Source organism: Zootoca vivipara, chromosome 1 (assembly GCF_963506605.1).
Source record: "Zootoca vivipara chromosome 1, rZooViv1.1, whole genome shotgun sequence".
Classification (NCBI taxonomy): Eukaryota; Metazoa; Chordata; class Lepidosauria; order Squamata; family Lacertidae; genus Zootoca; species Zootoca vivipara.
Genome location: NC_083276.1, coordinates 92,301,995 through 92,321,952, shown reverse-complemented (window position 1 = coordinate 92,321,952; position 19,958 = coordinate 92,301,995). Strand labels below are relative to the sequence as shown.

The 19,958-nt window shown below is 40.8% G+C and overlaps 1 protein-coding gene across 5 annotated transcripts in view; it reads right to left on the bottom strand.

The window, feature by feature from the left end:
- KALRN (kalirin RhoGEF kinase) overlaps positions 1-19,958 on the bottom strand; it is a 516,150-nt gene that overhangs the window by 215,935 nt on the left and 280,257 nt on the right. For all 5 annotated transcript variants that reach the window (XM_035129213.2, XM_035129243.2, XM_035129224.2 and 2 more), the window contains exon 9: positions 17,585-17,815. In XM_035129213.2, the coding sequence (XP_034985104.1) occupies positions 17,585-17,815 (231 nt within the window). The remainder of the gene's footprint in view (positions 1-17,584; positions 17,816-19,958) is intronic.

The following is a 19,958-nucleotide window of genomic DNA, read 5'->3' as shown; positions in this document are numbered from 1 at the left end:
GGGGAGATTGCATTCTTAGCCAAAATATATGTAACTTTCTTAGCTTCTTTGTTTGCAGGAAGATGTAGTGTCAGAAGTATGTGACATCACTACTTTATGTCCTTCACTGGAAACTCTGAACAAGGTATTTATTGAGGTCTCCTGTGTCCCATGCCTTCAATATTATTCATTATCAACTTTCAATCATCAATAAGTATATGGGAATGCTCAGTGTGTGATGGTCACTGGAAAGAGTGATGCCCCCATCCAAGCTCTCTTCTTCTTCATGGAGGATAGTGTGAGAATCTCCATCCACTGTTAATATTTACTGGACCTTGGGTGGCACAATTGATGTGTTCTAATTACAACCAGCAGAGGGTGCTTCCAGTGCTTCTTCTTCTTTGGCAATCACTCGTATCTGAGTAAGATTGTCTTCCATAAACACGGTTTTAACAATGGGTCCGTAAATTGTCATTGGGGCTATACAATTTCCAAGGTTTAAAGGGACATGTCTGGAAAGCTACACAGCACCAGACAGTTTCAACAGCTATGTAGTTCCCATGTGAGCCCTAAAAGAACAAACATATGAAAGCTTTCTATTGGCTTAAAACTATGCACTCCCCAGCAAGCCGTAAAGGGTCATATGGTAAGAAGTTACCTAACCTTTTAAAGTAAGGCAGTCACAGAATTAGCTTTGCCCAAAGGCCTCTGTGCTTCCTGTTGGGCTTCTAGAGTTCTCAGGACCATCACTTGTGAAGTGATGCTAGTCTCATAGCTAACTTTCCTGTAGGTGAGGTGCCCACATTTCTAGGTAGAGCATTGGGATGTGAGGTTGGGGGGGGTGCATACATAGTGACAACCAATCCTAACACACCCCCTCACCCCATCACTGGAGGAGAGGAGAAGGGAAAGGCAGTAATCTTTCTCCTCATTCCTTCTCCATGCAGAGTGTATGCTAAATTCCAAATTGGTAAAGGCCAAGTTAAAATGGATGCGAGTGGCGCTGTGGTCTAAACCACTGAGCCTAGGACTTGCCGATCAGAAGGTCGGCAGTTCAAATCCCCACGACAGGGTGAGCTCCCGTTGTTCAGTACCAATGTACCGCTCCGGCAGGAAGGTAAATGGCGTTTCCGTGCACTGCTCTGGTTCGCCATAAGCGGCTTAGTCATGCTGGCCACATGAGCTGGAAGCTGTCTGCGGACAAATGCCGGTGCCCTCGGCCTATAGAGTGAGATGAACATGCAACCCCAGAGTCGTCTGCGACTGGAACTAACAGTCAGGGAGTACCTTTACCTTTAAAGGCCAAGTTAATAGAAAATTTAGTATTCAGCATTCAGGTATGAATGGAGTTTAATTTGTTGAAATTTATCACCATTTTCTGAGTGATTTCCAGGATACCAGAATCAAAAGCTTGACTTTGCATATAGCTACAGTCCACTTTTACCTGTAGCCTGTCTCTGTGGTTTTGATTCCTCATGAACTGAACAACTTTGGTAATGACAGTCAGTTCCTGAGCTTGACTTTGAGGCTGGATTAGTATCTCAGTTTTAGATTTCACCCCCCAAAAACAAACTGGCCCATACTACAAGTGCATGGAAGGGAAGGGGGGGATCATTTAGGGTGTGTTCATTGATTCCTCGAGGGTCCCTCCTTCTCGTCTTGCGCCTAACCTTTAGATTTTCCTTCTTATTGGATAATCAATTGAAAACTTGTTAACTGGTTACAATATAAAGGACTAATTAGAAACTATATGAAAAGCAATTGAAATTTTTGCTGGTTGCTGGTTTATTTTTCTGTCTACAGAAAAATGTGACCTCATGCTCAGCTGCACACATTGGAAAAATAAGAAATTAGGCCTAGCTGGCCACCCAACCAACTAATTGTAGTGTGCACAACAATGTTTATATTCCTTTAGGGCTATTTTCATCCTTTACCAGTAAGTATTCAAGAATAGTGAGTGCTTTAAAAGAGTAAGGAGTATCTTAAGATAGATACTTTTTCAGATCACTTGTAAGTTATCTCTTTATTTCAACCTTTAGCAGAAAGCACCCAGTCCAGCTCTAGGCATCAAAATAAATTCAGAAAAAACAAACTCTTCCTTCTTATTGCAGGCAAACAAGCTTATTTCTTTAGTATAGGACAGGTAGAGGGGTGAAGTCTAACTCTAGTCCATACAAAGTTATAATATTTAACTCTTCAAGGGTTATGTTACTATACAGGCTGGGGGTTTTCCAGGATCACTTAAGCAATTATAGGGTGATTGTGATCATGAAAAATCCACCAAAAGTCAGGGAAAGTCTTGAAAGAGTAGACTTTGGAGGGCTCTTCAGAATCAGGCTTTTGCTGTGTACTTGCCCTGTCTGAATTTATCAAAGGGTCCCATTGCTCCTGTTCTCAAAACAAGTTGTCATTCTTCAAATGAAGGCTGTCATTGACCATCACGTCACAAATTAAAGAGACAATTATCCCCCCCCCCAAAAAAAAAACTGGTAGGGGGTGGGAAGCACAGCTCTGGGAAGGGACAGTGCCTCAAGAATGCACCCTAATTCTACAGCATGAAGCAAGCTCAGTACCTTTCTTTTAAATAATAAAAAAAATTGTGTACTTCTGGAGGATGGTTTGGGGAGGAAGCTTCCCGTTCAGCAGCAGAAGACCTAGCTGTTAAGCAAAAAGAAGCAATACTGGCACCATTCTCTGGTGGCTGAAATCCATAGTCTAGCTACAATTCAAAATGAAAATGTAAAGAGAACATTGTGAATTTCTTCAATAAACGAATGTTATGGAATCTTCTGCCTTTTAAGGAAAATGCAGTCGTACCTTGGTTCTCGAACAGAATCTGTTCTGGAAGTCCATTTGACTTCCAAAAATGTTTGAAAACCAAGGCGGGCTTCCGATTGGCTGCAGGGGCTTCCTGCACTCATCCGGAAGCCACAGAAGGTGCATCAGATGTTTGGCTTCCAAAAATAGTTTGCAAACCAGAACACTCACTTCCAGCAAAATAAAAAAATTCCTTCAGTAGCACCTTAAAGACCAACTAAGTTTATATTTTGGTATGACGAAAGCTCATACCAAAATATAAACTTAGTTGGTCTTTAAGGTGCTACTGAAGGAATTTTTTTATTTTGCTTCGACTCAGACCAACACGGCTACCTACCTGTAACTCACTTCCGGGTTTGCTGTGTTTGGGAGCCAAAATGTTCAAGAACTAAGCTGTTCGAAAACCAAGGTACAACTGTAAAAGGGAAATCAGTGGGTTCCACATGTCAATCCAGCACTATATATGCTGAATATGCAACCCTCTTAGTTTTAGAAGGACCTTGGTTTCAGAAATGCTAATAACAAAATAAAAAACAAAGAAAAAAGTATTGAGAAAAAAATCTAAGGAGGCTTACTAAATCCTAATCCTGCATAATGACCAATAATGCTCACCAAATTAATTACAACAAAAAAATATCCTTTTGTTTATTTAAAAGCCACTGCTTGAAATAGATTCCCCCCTCTTTTCTCTTCCCCATTTATCATGGAAGAGTAATGTCAAATAAAGGTCTTTTAGAAAGGGGAAAACACTTCTAAATACAAAAGAATTTATCCTCTGGCTTTTCCTGCCATTATTAATGACTTACAATAGCTGAGTCACAAATAAACTAAACTGTTCTTATTGGCACTTAGAAGACTTCTTAATAAAACACAGAACCAAGACAGTAAGTGAATTTTCACTACAGGTTCTGTGAATGACTTAGTAACAAAAATAAGACCAGAATTTCCCAAAAATTTAGATCTGGTTTAATTCAAAAATTAATACAAAAGACAAAATACACCTTAAAAATAGTTTCAATCCTCAGCACTGCAAGATCTGCCCTTCTATTTTTTGAGAACACACCTAATTTTCTTGATGTTCTATTGAGGTGTGCTTATTGGCTTGATGGTTTCAATCTTATTATTGTATTTAACATTTTTATGGAGATTGCTGATTTATTGTTTATTGCTGGGTTTATATACTGAGCTTTTGTTTATCTTTTAGATCGCCTTGATAGGCTTTTACCCTTACAAGTGACCTAAAAATATTATAAATAGGTGTTAGAAACTCTCAATAGAAGAAGGATGCAATCTACAATCTTAATAAGAAATGACCAGTAAAGAAGCTGCCTTATACCAGAGCAGAGTATTTGCCCATATAGCCCACTATGGTCAGCTCTGACTGGCAGCAAGCTTCCAGAGTCACAAGCAGAGGTATTGCTGCTTGCACATCATCTGCTTTGATCCTTTTAATTGGAGATGCTGGGGAAGGAACATGGGACGTTTTCCATGCAAAATATGTGCTGTGGCATAGATTTATGGTCCCTCCATATATATATAATAATACAACATTTATTTGCAAAGTGTTTCCTCCCTTCAGACGTTGCAAAACTAGGCTCAGAATTTTACAGGTTAATGTCTGTAATATTGTCAGGTGGCAAATGTTTTATACTAGCACTATCACCAGGACCAATCAGTTGTTCCATATCCAGTTCTAACTGTAGCTTCTTGTCCCACATAGAGATTTCTCAGGAGACAGATGAGGTGATCAGGCACTCCCATTTCTTTAAGAACTTGCCATAGTTTGCTGTGGTCGACACAGTCAAAGGCTTTTGCATAGTCAATGAAGCAGAAGTAGACGTTTTTCTGGAACTCTCTAGCTTTCTCCATAATCCAGCGCATGTTTGCTATTTGGTCTCTGGTTCCTCTGCCCTTTCGAAATCCAGCTTGCACTTCTGGGAGTTCTCGGTCCACATACTGCCTAAGCCTGCCTTGTAGAATTTTAAGCATAACCTTGCTAGCGTGTGAAATGAGCGCAATTGTGCGGTAGTTGCAGCATTCTTTGGCACTGCCCTTCTTTGGAATTGGGATGTAGACTGATCTTCTCCAATCCTCTGGCCATTGCTGAGTTTTCCAAACTTGCTGGCATATTGGGTGTAGCACCTTAACAGCATCATCTTTTAAAATTTTAAACAGTTCAGCTGGAATATCATCACTTCCACTGGCCTTGTTATTAGCAATGCTTTCTAAGGCCCATTTGACTTCACTCTCCAAGATGTCTGGCTCAAGGTCAGCAACCACACTACCTGAGGTGTACGAGACCTCCATATTTTTTGAACTGATTGGTTCAAAATTGGGAAAGGAGTACGACAAGGTTGTATATTGTCTCCCTGCTTATTTAACTTATATGCAGAATTCATCATGCGAAAGGCTGGACTAGATGAATCCCAAGCCGGAATTAAGATTGCTGGAAGAAATATCAACAACCTCAGATATGCAGATGACACAACCTTGATGGCAGAAAGCGAGGAGGAATTAAAGAACCTTTTAATGAGGGTGAAAGAGGAGAGCGCAAAATATGGTCTGAAGCTCAACATCAAAAAAACCAAGATCATGGCCACTGGTCCCATCACCTCCTGGCAAATAGAAGGGGAAGAAATGGAGGCAGTGAGAGATTTTACTTTCTTGGGCACCTTGATCACTGCAGATGGTGACAGCAGTCACGAAATTAAAAGACGCCTGCTTCTTGGGAGAAAAGCAATGACAAACCTAGACAGCATCTTAAAAAGCAGAGACATCACCTTGCCGACAAAGGTCCGTATAGTTAAAGCTATGGTTTTCCCAGTAGTGATGTATGGAAGTGAGAGTTGGACCATAAAGAAGGCTGATCGCCGAAGAATTGATGCTTTTGAATTATGGTGCTGGAGGAGACTCTTGAGAGTCCCATGGACTGCAAGAAGATCAAACCTATCCATTCTTAAGGAAATCAGCCCTGAGTGCTCCCTGGAAGGACAGATCGTGAAGCTGAGGCTCCAATACTTTGGCCACCTCATGAGAAGAGAAGAATCCTTGGAAAAGACCCTGATGTTGGGAAAGATTGAGGGCACTAGGAGAAGGGGACGACAGAGGACAAGATGGTTGGACAGTGTTCTCGAAGCTACGAACATGAGTTTGACCAAACTGCGGGAGGCAGTGCAAGACAGGAGTGCCTGGCGTGCTATGGTCCATGGGGTCACGAAGAGTCGGACACGACTAAACGACTAAACAACAACATCACCAGGACAGGCCAGAATATCACTGATCCTTCCATTCCTCAGAGCAGAACAGCCAATGTCTGATAGAACTGTAGTAGACGCTCAAACTGCGGACAAATGGCCACATCAGGGGGAAATATGGCCTGTCGTACAGACAGTTAAAAACAATTAAACATCAGCCCACAGGATTCCTGTATGTTTTATAAGAAATGACTAGCTTGCCAATAGCAAATCCATCGCTTCTAAACAATTCCAGCCTGAAGCTATGTAATTCAGTTACACTTAAGGGCCATCAGAGAAGACAAGGTAAATACAGCATCATATAACATACTGCTTTAGATGGAAATATTTGTACCAATCAATAAATACTATTCTCTTCACACTCCTTGTTTTTAACTTGTAAGGATAAAGCTTCAGGCAGGCCTTTATCCATCTTATTAGCACTTTTGGTCCTGTCTGTTACGGTATGCAGCATTAGGGCTAATGCCCAACAGTGTACCAGTGCCCCTAATTGCAGATACAGAGTCAAAAATAGGGGTCAGTAGGGACACGGGTGGCGCTGTGGTCTAAACCACTGAGCCTAGGGCTTGCCGATTGGAAGGTCGGCAGTTCGAATCCCTGCGACGAGGTGAGCTCCCATTGTTCAATCCCAGCTCCTGCCTACCTAGCAGTTCGAAAGCGCATTAAAGTGCAAGTAGATAAACAGGCCCTGAATCTGGCAATTCTAGGTGAGACCAATAACAGCAGGCAATACTTCCACTCTACTTCTTGCTCTTTAAACACCATGTACTAGCCAAAGCAACAAATCTATCTAATTCAGTAAACTCTGAACATGTTTCCTCAAATCCATTTCAGATCATACCCTAGACTATCCGTGGTCTGGCAGAATCTGAAATGGATATGAAAATTGGCCTCATTACATGCAGCACATAGTATTCTTGAAGCTCTCTATGCCACTTTCAACATTTATGGCAACTTAAGAGAAGCAGGGTTGTGAGGAGAGTACTAGGGAAGAGTCCAAGGAATGCCACAGCAGGCACATGAACACATGTTGGCCACATAATTAAAGGCTGCTGGAAACAATGGGAGCTGCAGTTCTCACATTTTATCTATCCCTAGGGTTGAACTAGGAAAACTCAGCAATGGCCAGAGGATTGGAGAAGATCAGTCTACATCCCAATCCCAAAGAACGGCAGCGCCAAAGAATGCTCCAACTACTGCACAATTGCACTCATTTCACACGCTAGCAAGGTTATGCTCAAAATTCTACAAGGCAGGCTTCAGCAGTTTGTGGACCGAGAACTCCCAGAAGTGCAAGCTGGATTTCGAAGGAGCAGAGGAACCAGAGACCAAATAGCAAACATGCGCTGGATTATGGAGAAAGCTAGAGAGTTCCAGAAAGACATATACTTCTGCTTCATCGACTATGCAAAAGCCTTTGACTGTGTCAACCACAGCAAACTATGGCAAGTTCTTAAAGAAATGGGAGTGCCCGATCACCTCATCTGTCTCCTGAGAAATCTCTATGTGGGACAAGAAGTTACAGTTAGAACTGGATATGGAATAACTGACTGGTTCAAAATTGGGAAAGGAGTACGACAAGGTTGTATATTGTCTCCCTGCTTATTTAACTTATATGCAGAATTCATCATGCGAAAGGCTGGACTAGAGGAATCCCAAACCGGAATTAAGATTGCCGGAAGAAATATCAACAACCTCAGATATGCAGATGATACAACCTTGATGGCAGAAAGTGAGGAGGAATTAAAGAACCTTTTAATGAGGGTGAAAGAGGAGAGCGCAAAATATGGTCTGAAGCTCAACATAAAAAAAACTAAGATCATGGCCACTGGTCCCATCACCTCCGGCAAATAGAAGGGGAAGAAATGCAGGCAGTGAGAGATTTTACTTTCCTGGGCTCCTTGATCACTGCAGATGGTGACAGCAGTCACGAAATTAAAAGACGCCTGCTTCTTGGGAGAAAAGCAATGACAAACCTAGACAACATCTTAAAAAGCAGAGACATCACCTTGCCAACAAAGGTCTGCATAGTTAAAGCTATGGTTTTCCCAGTAGTGATGTATGGAAGTGAGAGCTGGACCATAAAGAAGGCTGATCGCTGAAGAATTGATGCTTTTGAATTTTGGTGCTGGAGGAGACTCTTGAGAGTCCCAAGGATTGCAAGAAGATCAAACCTATCCATTCTGAAGGAAATCAGCCACGAGTGCTCACTGGAAGGACAGATCCTGAAGCTGAGGCTACAATACCTTGGCTACCTCATGAGAAGAGAAGACTCCCTGGAAAAGACCCTGATGCTGGGAAAGATGGAGGGCACAAGGAGAAGGGGACGACAGAGGACAAGATGGCTGGACAGTGTTCTTGAAGCTATAAACATGAGTTTGACCAAACTGCGGGAGGCAGTGGAAAAAAGGAGTGCCTGGCGTGCTATGGTCTATGGGGTCACAAAGAGTCGGACACGACTAAACAACAACAACAAAGAGTTGAACTGTCAACATATGCAGTTACAGGTAGGTAGCCGTGTTGGTCTGCCGTAGTCAAAATAAAATAAAAAAATTTCTTCCAGTAGCACCTTAAAGGTAAAGGTAAAGGGACCCCTGACCATTAGGTCCAGTCGTGACCGACTCTGGGGTTGCGCGCTCATCTCGCATTATTGGCCGAGGGAGCTGGCGTATAGCTTCCAGGTCATGTGGCCAGCAGGACAAAGCCGCTTCTGGCAAACCAGAGCAGCACACGGAAATGCCATTTACCTTCCCGCTGTAGAGGTTCCTATTTATCTACTTGCATTTTGACATGCTTTCGAACTGCTAGGTTGGCAGGAGCTGGGACCGAGCAACGGGAGCTCACCCCGTCACAGGGATTCGAACCGCCGACCTTCTGATCAGCAAGCCCTAGGCTCAGTGGTTTAACCACAGCGCCACCCGTGTTTGTCATTGGTATGAGCTCTCGTGTGCATGCACACTTCTTCAGATACACTGAAACAGAAGTCACCAAACCCTTATATATATAGTGAGAGGGTGAGGAGGGGTAGTACTCAGAAGGGTGGTGGGAATGGGTGATTGGCTGATAGGTGTGGTAAACCTCTCCTATCAGCCAGTCACCCATTTCCACCACCCTTCTGAGTAATACCCCTCCCCACCCTCTCACTATATATAAGGCTCTGGTGACTTCTGTTTCAGTGTATCTGCACTGAATCTGCACAGTGTATATGAACACAAAAGCTCATACCAATGACAACCTTAGTTGGTCTCTAAGATGCTACTGGAAGGAATTTTTAAATTTTGTTTCAACATATGCAGTAGATCCAGGACCTCAGTTACTACTGTGTCATTTTGAGGAGTCATTTTTGCCATCTCCTATCATGTCCCATAAGATCCAAAAGTGAGAATACAGGAGCAGGGGCGGAATTTGCTCTAGAATTTGGTTCAAAGTTCAGTTTAATATCAGAGAAGACTTGGATGAGTCTACTAATCAGCAGAATCGGTTTAATCTACAACCACAACATATGCATGGTAAAAGAGAGCTTACCATGCCTTAAATTCAAAGTCACATCAGGCATGACATTATTATTGCCATGTAATAAAATATCTCTGAAAACTCTCTCTGCTTATGAAAAATGTTCCATACAATCCTTATATATGCAAGCACAGCTTACTGGGATGAATCGTAACACTGAAAAGTCTTTATGGATTCTTCTACCATTTATGTGTCCTTCTCTTACTTAGCATCTTATCCAAAATATCCACACACTGAACTGCAAACAACTCTTTCTAGAAAGTCTGGGAGCTAATCCAGGAGCCATTATGAATAATTTTCTAATCAAATCCTGCTTTCTCTCCCCACTCCGCTACCAGTGTTTAGAGGCCTACCTCCCATACATAATCATCCAAGACTCTGAAAAGAACATGCAATCTGCTTTCTCCTTGAAAGGAAGAGCAACCTTGCAGACCTATCAATATTCTTTTGCTCAGCACAACTAAATTAATGAAGAAAATTAAGTGCAGAGGCAATTACAACTCTTAAATATCTTTCTTTATCCTCTTGCCAACACTAAGCTGAAGAAATCCCTTAAAGTCAGCATGTAGGTATTTTTTTATAAGCTGACAATCCAAACTGCAAGAGCTTCATCCTTATATAAATTCTCTTTCTTTTATAAAATGGAACTTCTGAATTTTTATGAACTCATTTTTTGCTATGATCACCCTCCCCGCATAAACGCTGCCTTGACTCCTCTAATGACACACGCCTCTGTTTTTCAAATCCAGTACTGATCTTTGTTCCTTCACATGCATGCTGACTTCCACTACCAACCCGCTCTGAAGAATAAATTTATTCTGAAGAATAAATGGGCAGTAGCATTTGGTTATGGTGTAACTATATTTGACTGCTACTATAAAGAATTATGCTTTTTTCTGCATTTTCAGCCTGTTGGGATGTTAATGTTGCATTGTATTGATCTGCTGTAACCCACCTTAGGAAAGTATACATCCTAAAAGGCAGACAGAAAATCCATTAAAAATATTAAAAGGCCAGTTTGTATTCTTCATCATTTTGGAGCATTTTCAAGATAATGTTATGTGTATCTTGAAAGATTGCTATTTCATTATCATGAGCCGATTAAATGTCATGTACAATCTGTATCATTTTGACCCCTACTGTCTGTTGACATACCATATTTTTCCCTAGGTAAATTCCTAATTTGTTGATTAAGTACTTAATGTGACAAATGTCACCAACTATGCTACTAAAAATACTGCACGGAAAAATAAAACATTTTTTGTACATTTCCCCAGCCACCTTAAATCATATTCTGTGCTTGTATAATTATGTCTTAATAAATAGCAGGAGAGGGGAGTAGTAACTAAAACTGTCAATTGAGAAGGGAACCATACCTTTTAATGCTGAACTTGCTTCTTGTACAATGTTTCCAAACTATGTGTGGATGGAAGAGCTATAAATAACTGAATATTTGCATGTTTCTGCAAAGAAATATAGAAAATGTGTTCCCTCTCACAGAATATAAGAAAGAAGCAAGAGAAAGCTATTGGTGGTTTTTCTTTTGCTTTACAAAGACTTAAAATGCTTACAGTTCTTATAATAGCTTAAAAAGGGCCAGTCAGTGGCATTACCCAAAGGCTCAGAACTCTTAATTCAATAAATTTATCACATTAGCATCCACTTCTCTGTGCTGATGCTCTTCTTCCAGTCGGGATTCAGGCCTCATCATGGGACTGAAACTGCCTTGGTCGCACTGGTTGATGATCTCCGGCAGGCTAGGGACAAAGGTGAGAGCTGTTTCCTAGTTCTGCTGGATCTCTCAGCGGCTTTTGACACCATCGACCATAACATCCTTCTGGACCATCTAGAGGGCTTGGGAGCTAGGGGCACTGTCATACAGTGGTTCCACTCCTTCCTCCTGGGCTGCGTTCAGAAAGTGGTGGTGGGGGATGAGTGTTCAGACCCCTGGGCTCTCACTTGTGGGGTGCCTCAGGGTTCTGTCCTTTCCCTTATGCTTTTTAACATCTATATGCAGCAGCTGGGAGAGATCATCAGGGGGTTTGGGCTGGGTGTTCATCAGTATGCGGATGATACCCAGCTCTACCTATCTTTCAAATCAGAACCAGTGAAGGCGGTGAAGGTCCTGTGTGAGTGTCTGGAGGCGGTTGGAGGATGGATGGCGGCTAACAGATTGAGATTGAATCTTGACAAGACAGAAGTACTGTTTGTGAGGGACAGGAGATGGGCAGGTGTGGAGGACTCCCTGGTCCTGAATGGGGTAACTGTGCCCCTGAAGGACCAGGTGCGCAGCCTGGGAGTTATTTTGGACTCACAGCTGCCCATGGAGGCACAGGTCAATTCTGTGTCCAGGGCGGCTGTCTACCAGCTCCATCTGGTACGCAGGCTGAGACCCTACCGGCCCGCAGACTGTCTCGCCAGAGTGGTGCATGCTCTAGTTATCTCTCGCTTGGACTACTGCAATGCGCTCTATGTGGGGCTACCTTTGAAGGTGATCTGGAAACTACAATTAATCCAGAATGCGGCAGCTAGACTGGTGACTGGGAGCGGCCGCCGATACCACATAACACCGGTCCTGAAAGACCTGCATTGGCTCCCAGTACGTTTCCGAACACAATTCAAAGTGTTGGTGTTGACCTTTAAAGCCCTAAATGGCCTCGGTCCCCCCATCGTTCTGCCTGGACACTGAGGTCCAGCGCTGAGGGCCTTCTGGCAGTTACCTCGCTACGAGAAGCCAAGTTACAGACAGGGAACCAGGCAGAGGGCCTTCTCGGTAGTGGCACCCACCCTGTGGAATGCCCTCCCACCAGAGGTCAAAGAGAACAACAATTACCAGACCTTTAGAAGGCATCTCAAGGCAGCCCTGTTTAGGGAAGCTTTTAATGTTTGATGAATTTCTGTATTTTAATATTTTATTGGAAGCCGCCCAGAGTGGCTGGGGGAACCCGGCCAGATGGGCGGGGTATAAATAATAAATTATTATTATTATTATTATTATTATTATTATTATTATTATTATTATTATTATTTGTTCCAAGACTGCCACAAACCACATCTACTTTCCACGCATTGGTGAAGATGCAAACTCCAAATGTTCAAATAGCCTAATAGCCTTCCTTACATTTCAATTTAAAAAAACAGATATTCTCCTTTTAAAATGTAATGCAGCAGAAAGCTGATTTACCCAAGTTGCTTTTATCTAAAATTCCTTGTTGGCCTTCAGAATGTTGGTGAGCCAGGGTGGGGAGCTCTGACTGTTCCACATTAGACTTGCCTCTGACCTTTTTGACATCACGAAGGGAAATTCAACCTTCCCTGCCCCCCACTACTTCTGTATTTGGGCATTAATTATATGAAAAGGGGAAATGATATTGGATCAGGCCCTGTGAGACTCGGGGTCAATAGAAGGTCCCCTTCATCACCTCCACAGCAGTTATGTCTCTCAGGAAAGTTGGTTAGGGAAGTTCTGATTCCTTAGGGACCTACCGTATGTGCAAATATTTAGTTCTGGAGGGAGAGATCACTTACTTACAATTAAATGAAATGTCTGAGGGTTCCTTTCCTTTCAACACCAAGTCGTTAGGCTTCCCTGCCCTTTGAAAATGGTCACATCAATATGCCCCTCCATGTATACAATTGTGATGACTGGGGCAGCCTGCTTCTAATATATAATGCCATGGCAATGACACAATGCCATGTAGTGTTGTCTCCCAGGAAGCGATTATGTACCCAACCAATTTCAAACCACTTGGCAGTTGGGAGAGTTTGGAGTCAAGCCGCTTGCTGCTTTTAAATTATTTTTAAAAGGAATTCTTGGCCACCCCCCTGAACTTTTCACTACCCTCTCTTGATCATTGGGTGTGTTTTTATCCCCATTCCTCCAAATGTGTCAAAAAAATTCAATGAAGGACATCTGGTGAAGGCCTATCCTTTTCTAACAAATATTCCACTTTATCTAAACTAATGATATAAGGGCTAAATTATACAATATCAGGAAGCCACATATATTTTATATAAATATTTTATATTGATCTGCATACATCTCCCAAAAAGACACTACTAGAACTCGAAAAGGTGCATCAGTGATTATGAGGTAGTTGGAGCACCTTCCCTAATGTTACATTTTAGTAAATGTTATATTTTAGTTTAGAAATAAGGATTAAGGGGATATACATCAGAGGTTTTGCAAGTTATGAGTAGTGTGGAAAAGTAGAAGCTTTTCTCCCACTTCCATACAAGAACTTAAGGTGACCCATGGAACTGACTGGCAGGAGATTTGAGGAAATAAGTAAGTGTCTTCTTCACATAGCATGTGACTTCAACATTAATAATCTATCTTCAAAAAAATGAATTACAGGATCGTTAACACACTGTTCAATAAATAGATATTGAAAAATAGTAAGGGTAATGGTAACTCTCTAATGAGAGCTGCTTTAAAGCACAAAGCAGAGTAATCTGTTCTGATTAGCAACTCTAGGGAGAAGAAAAGAATTACAGATGGAGACAAATTTCATATGAAAGTTCAAATCAAATTATGCAAATGACAGGGTATGGTTAAATAATGAGCCCTATAGAATGTCCTGAGGAAATATCATTACATGAAAATGAAATTATTTAAAAACAGGGTTTCGTGGCATTACACTGAGCTTTATTTAAGCATCATTGTCTGATGTTTGGAATAATTTTATTTAGCTTCCTAGCAGGCTGTGGATAATTTGAAGCCTATTAACTGCTTAGCCTAACATCAATAGTCACCTGTGCAATATTCTTGGACCAATGCCTTACAACATTAAAAAAGGTCTATACTGAGTAGCAAAAATTAATCAGAGGTTTTAAACACATTTTTCAGTAAATGTACGGTATGTTGAGCATCATTTAGAAAAGAAAAAATGAAAACTGAAATGGGGAAGAGGAAAGTGTATAGCTTCCTAGAGACTCATATCATATAGTATCCAAAGGGTAGGTGCTGCTGCCTAGGTAGAACCCTGAACTAGAGCACTTCTATTAGGAGATGAGGATATACCACAACATCATCATGATGATGATGATGCAGGTCCCACCTTGTATCACCAATATCTGTAGTTCTGGCAAATATTATCTTATACTGAATGGCAGATTAAATATCCATTTATCTATATCTCACATATTCTCACCACCCACCTCCACCCCTTTATCCCCAGGTAGGATAAGAGACCTACTCACAAGATGGCTTTTCTCAGTTACTGCATCAAACAGTGATTAGAACCAAAAAGAATTCATTTATTAATTATGGACAGAGATGCTGCCACATCTTCAAAACCTTCAAAAGACATTGTCAAAATGCATCCATCATGAGTTCACTGGTCTCTGTTTGTGATACCAATACTAGTAACCCTGAGACTGATGTTCCTTCATTTTGCTTATGCTGGAAATATTAGGGGGAAGAGCACACACTGAGACCTGCTATCCCTCTTCCCACCGGAATCCTCTCCAACTTTCTAGGGATAATATACCCAAGATGGACACAAAGTGAATAGATGCTGTACTACTTAAGATGTCTCAAAGGGGATTTGCACATGTTCCTGTAACATGCAAACACATCATGTCTTTCATATGCATGCTGCTCTCCCTCCCCTGACAATGCATAGACTTGAGGCAAGATGGGATTGAGCTTTCTTTATAGAAGTGCCAAAGCTTTGCATGTAAGAGGTCCCAGGCTCAGTAACTGGTATATCCAGTGGGAAAGACTCCTGCCTGAAACCCAAGAGAGTTGCTACCAGCCCGCATCAACAGTGCTAAGCTAGATGGGAAAATGGTCTCACTTGGCATAAGGCAGCTCCCTATAATCCTATGTTCCATAATATGGAACTCCCTGCCTAGGTCTGTCTGGCTGCTGCACTGTCCTGCTTCAGGAACTTGGAGGATGGATAACCTCATAATCTTTTCCTCAATTAAAAAGTTTATGGAACAGAAAAATGTGCTCTGCAGTTTTGTGGTTATAATGTGGCTTTATGCTTTTTTCTGATGATGTGTTTAAGGTTATTTTTACATGTTTAATTTTTTATTGATGGGTTTCATGTATTTTTCACTGCCATTGAGGAGACCTATAAAATGAATATATAATCATGGTTCATGTGGTCATTTCTGGCAATCCAGAATAATGCCACAGATAAGTGGGCATGGGTCTGGTTTTACAATGTACAGTATCTTACCAATACCGTTGTGCATGCATCAGCAGATTGGGTAGGGGATAGCACATTTCACAATGTATCACTACTCACTAGTATGTGTGAATCTACCCTCACTAGTCTTATAAACTTCCATTTATGTAGAAATCTGTATAGGCATAGAAGCTAAGCCACTGGCAGCAATTTGTAGCACTACACGTCGAAATATATGCATTGTGACATTTATGCCTTCTCTAAATATGCAGATCGTATTGCAAGATTAGTGTAAAGGTTTGAGAACCAAATCAATACTAGTTACAGGTAAGTAGCCATGTTGGTCTGACGTAGTCGAAACAAAAATAAATAAATAAATAAAATAAAAAGTATCTGAAGAAGTGTGCATGCACACGAAAGCTCATACCAATGACAAACTTTGTTGGTCTCTAACGTGCTACTGGAAGGATGTTTTTGTTTGTTTGTTTCAAATCAATACTGTAATTGAAAACACAAACATCTGTCTCTGTATTCTGGTGAAACAAAGGGTATTTCCTTACCACTGTATTTAGAAAGGATTAAAGACACATTTGCCAGTTTTGTTGAATCAATATTGGTTTCTGTGTTTCTTGTACAGTACATATTGGTTCTGCACAATAACTGCTAAATGTGAACATTTACTTGCTGAGGGAAGGGGAAGAAAGTTGGGGAAAGAAGATAGAGGTCTTAGAGGCAGCCGTGATATCTTAAATAACAGCTGTGGTAGGGACAATGGGCAGCCTATAGAAGTGGTGCTGAAGGTGATGATCATGGTGATATGTAGAATTTAACTGAGCTTTTGAATGTTCAAGCACTTCACCAACATTTATTGTCGTTGTTTAGTCATTTAGTCGTGTCCGACTCTTCGTGACTCCATGGACCAGAGCACACCAGGCACTCCTGTCTTTCACTGCCTCCCACAGTTTGGTCAAACTCATGTTGGTAGCTTTGAGAACACTGTCCAAGCATCTTGTCCTCTGTCATCCCCTTCTCCAATAATTACAACAACCCTGTAAGTATTGTAATATTGACACTGATCTTTGCAGGTGAGGAGGTGAGGTTGAGGTTGAGAGACTATGGTTTGTTTAGTACAATTTTTTTTTCCTATGTCTGCTCTGGCAACACTATTACTGGACCTAATAATGTCAACCATAACTTCCAGAGTTCATCCACCTGCTCATATTTAAATGTTGTATATGCCATTATCTGCCAACATCACCCTTCCATGGTCCACATACCGTAAGACAAATAGGTCAGTATCAACGCAGAGAAATAAATAAACAATATTGGATACTTCTCCATGGTTTATTAATCGAGGCATGTTATGCAAAAACCAGCTCAACAGCTGCCCTATAATTTCTTTAGCTAATTTTGGATCTGATGCCTGTTAATTTTGACAACTGTGCCGTAGTTCTCATATTCTAAGGAAAGGTAAACAATGATTTCCAGTTCACTTTCTGCACACCCCTTGTGATCATATTATGCTGAAATAATCTAGGTAATAACCTAGGGATATAATTTATTCCACTCTCACTGTTGTTTTTTTCAATTAACTGTCCTTCAGGCATAGACAGTGGTTTGACAGCTAATTACCTACTCACAAAGACAAATTCCAAAATAATTTCTAAAAGCTTTCCTATAATAATTTTGTAATTAATGGTGGCACATGATATGGTAAAAGTCTATGAAAGCTGTTTTATATTTCAGTATATCAGCCTAACAGCATCAGGTGATAGAAATATTGTTTCATGAGGCTTTCCAGATGAACCTCCAAGCCAATTTCCAGGCTACAATGAACTAATCTCCAAGTTTCAGTTTCACATGCCTGAGAAATTACATTACCTGCTGAACATCTTGCTGGAAAACACAAAGTTGAAGCCTCTGATGTAACCGGACCTTCCTGTGCTGCCAGATGCTCTCCAAGCGCCGTTGGTGATGCAAGACCTCATGGACCACATCCAAAACTTGGTGAACAGCCTTGGAATAATTAGCTGTGGCAGTAAGAGATTCTGAATTCCCTGGACTCAAGGGACGCTGCAAGACATCCAGCAAAGCCTTTCCATCCTGGCTTACCTGTAAGATTAAAAGAGGGGGGAAATCCATCAAGTTTAATGTCATAAAATTTTTCAGGTAATTGTGTTTTAAAAAAACATATGCAATTAAATGGGGGTCACTTTTTTCTTTCTTTCCCTGTGAAACGGCAAACTCAGAAGGATATTTATTCCTAAGGTTCAGACACTTAATTCACAAACTTCACTTTCTTCTTAAGAAAACATGGGTGAATGCTCTTCAGTGTTTCCTTTTAAAAATTGCCTATAAGTGGGGGTTGTTCTAAGCTGTAATGATGGTGAAAACTGTATATGGAGAAATGGAATTGCCATTAATTTATACCGATGCAACACAGCAGGCTCACACCCAAAAGAGTGTACTTAAAACATTTTCTTTCAAGCCTATTATGAAAACATTCAAGCAAATTAGAACTTCACTAGGTACTTTGTTACATACAATATTTACTACTTTATTTTGAACACAGTGGGAATCCATACTTGGTTTAATGGCTTTTCTTCAGTTCTTTAAAAAAAAAATTGTTCTGATAATGTTGTTATAGATATCATAGAAACACCAAGAAAAAGAACGTGAATTATGTGAGTTCTTAAAGTCCCTGCAAATGAATGAATGGTTTTTGAAAGAATTATTTAGAAAGTAAGCAGCTAGCTGCCATTTAAGCCTTCCAGTGCTCCCTTTAAGAAGTAAAAATAAATGTCTTATGTCAGTGCTTTGCATTTTACAAGGATGGTTCAAGGTTAAAATATACTTATAGAGCAGCTTTGCAGTTTGTATTGTATCATAAGTTGAAAATGGAACTATATAATCAAACTAGTGGTGAATTCATTCTCCCCTCAGTTCAAATTGTAATTGGGTTGCTAATTACAAGCATCATAAGAGAACAGTGAAAAGAGATTAGTTTTCCCCCTAGAGTTCTAAATTGGCTTACTTTTAGGGAACATACATGTGTATTTTTGCACTGCTGCTTAGAGATTATTTTATTTTATTTTTAAAATGCATATAATGCCTTTTATTAATTTTGTTTTTGTTTTTCCAGCAGTCAATTAATGATTTGGTTTTTTAAAGATAATGTGTATATGATACATGCCCTGCATTTGGGCATGTTCCCAAACTTTTCAGTTTGCCAACCCAATAGGCCAAATGTTATTGGTATGGTGACTCATTTTATTGTCATCATCATGATCCCTACCCACACTATTAAAAAACAACAGCTATACAAGTTGGTATCTCCTTCTTTTGTACTTGGATCATCTCTTTCACAGTTACAGTGGTACCTCAAGTTACAAACACCTCAGGTTACAACCTCCGCTAACCTGGAAGAGTTACCTTACCTCGAGTTGAGAACTTTGCCCCAGGATGAGAATGGAAGTTGTGTGCCAGCAGCGCAGCGGCGGCAAGAGGCCCCATTAGCAAAAGCACACCTCTAGTTAGGCATAGAACAAATTAAGTTCATAACTAGAGGTACTACTGTACTAGGGATATATACAATTTAATGATATATCTGTAAACCACTTTGAGATTTTTATTAAAAAATATAAAGTGGTATAGAAATAATTAAAAAAAATTTTTTTTTTTACTTTGTGCAAATTATTTGGAGAACGTTACTTAAGCAAAACAGAGTTTGGGTTTTACTTTGTGTAGGTAAGACACTGTGATAGTTATGGATTTATATTTAGACCAGAAGTTGACAGTGGTGGCTGTCTAATGTTTCAGTGTCTCTTCCTGTGCAATCCAGCACTGCAGGCAGCTAAGATCACAATAATGTTACACAGAATCATGGAGTTGGAAAGAACCCAAAGGATCATCTAGTCCCACACTCTGCAATGCAGGAATCACAGCTGAAGAATCCCTGAATTCCAATCTCCCTTGGAAGGAGAGTCCACCATCCAAGGGAGTCCGTTTCACTGTTAAACAGCTCTTACTGCCATGGTTCCTTCTGATGTTTGGTTAGAATACCCTTTCTTGCAACTTGAATCCATTGGTTGGGGTCCTACCCTCTGGAGCAGCAGAAAACAAACTCGCTCCATGTTCCACGTGACAGACCTTCAAATAATTAAAGATAGCTGGCACATCACCTCTCAGTCTGCTTAGGTGACTCAATATAACATTCACTCATTATACTGAGTAGAGAGCAAAATAGTAGGCTGGA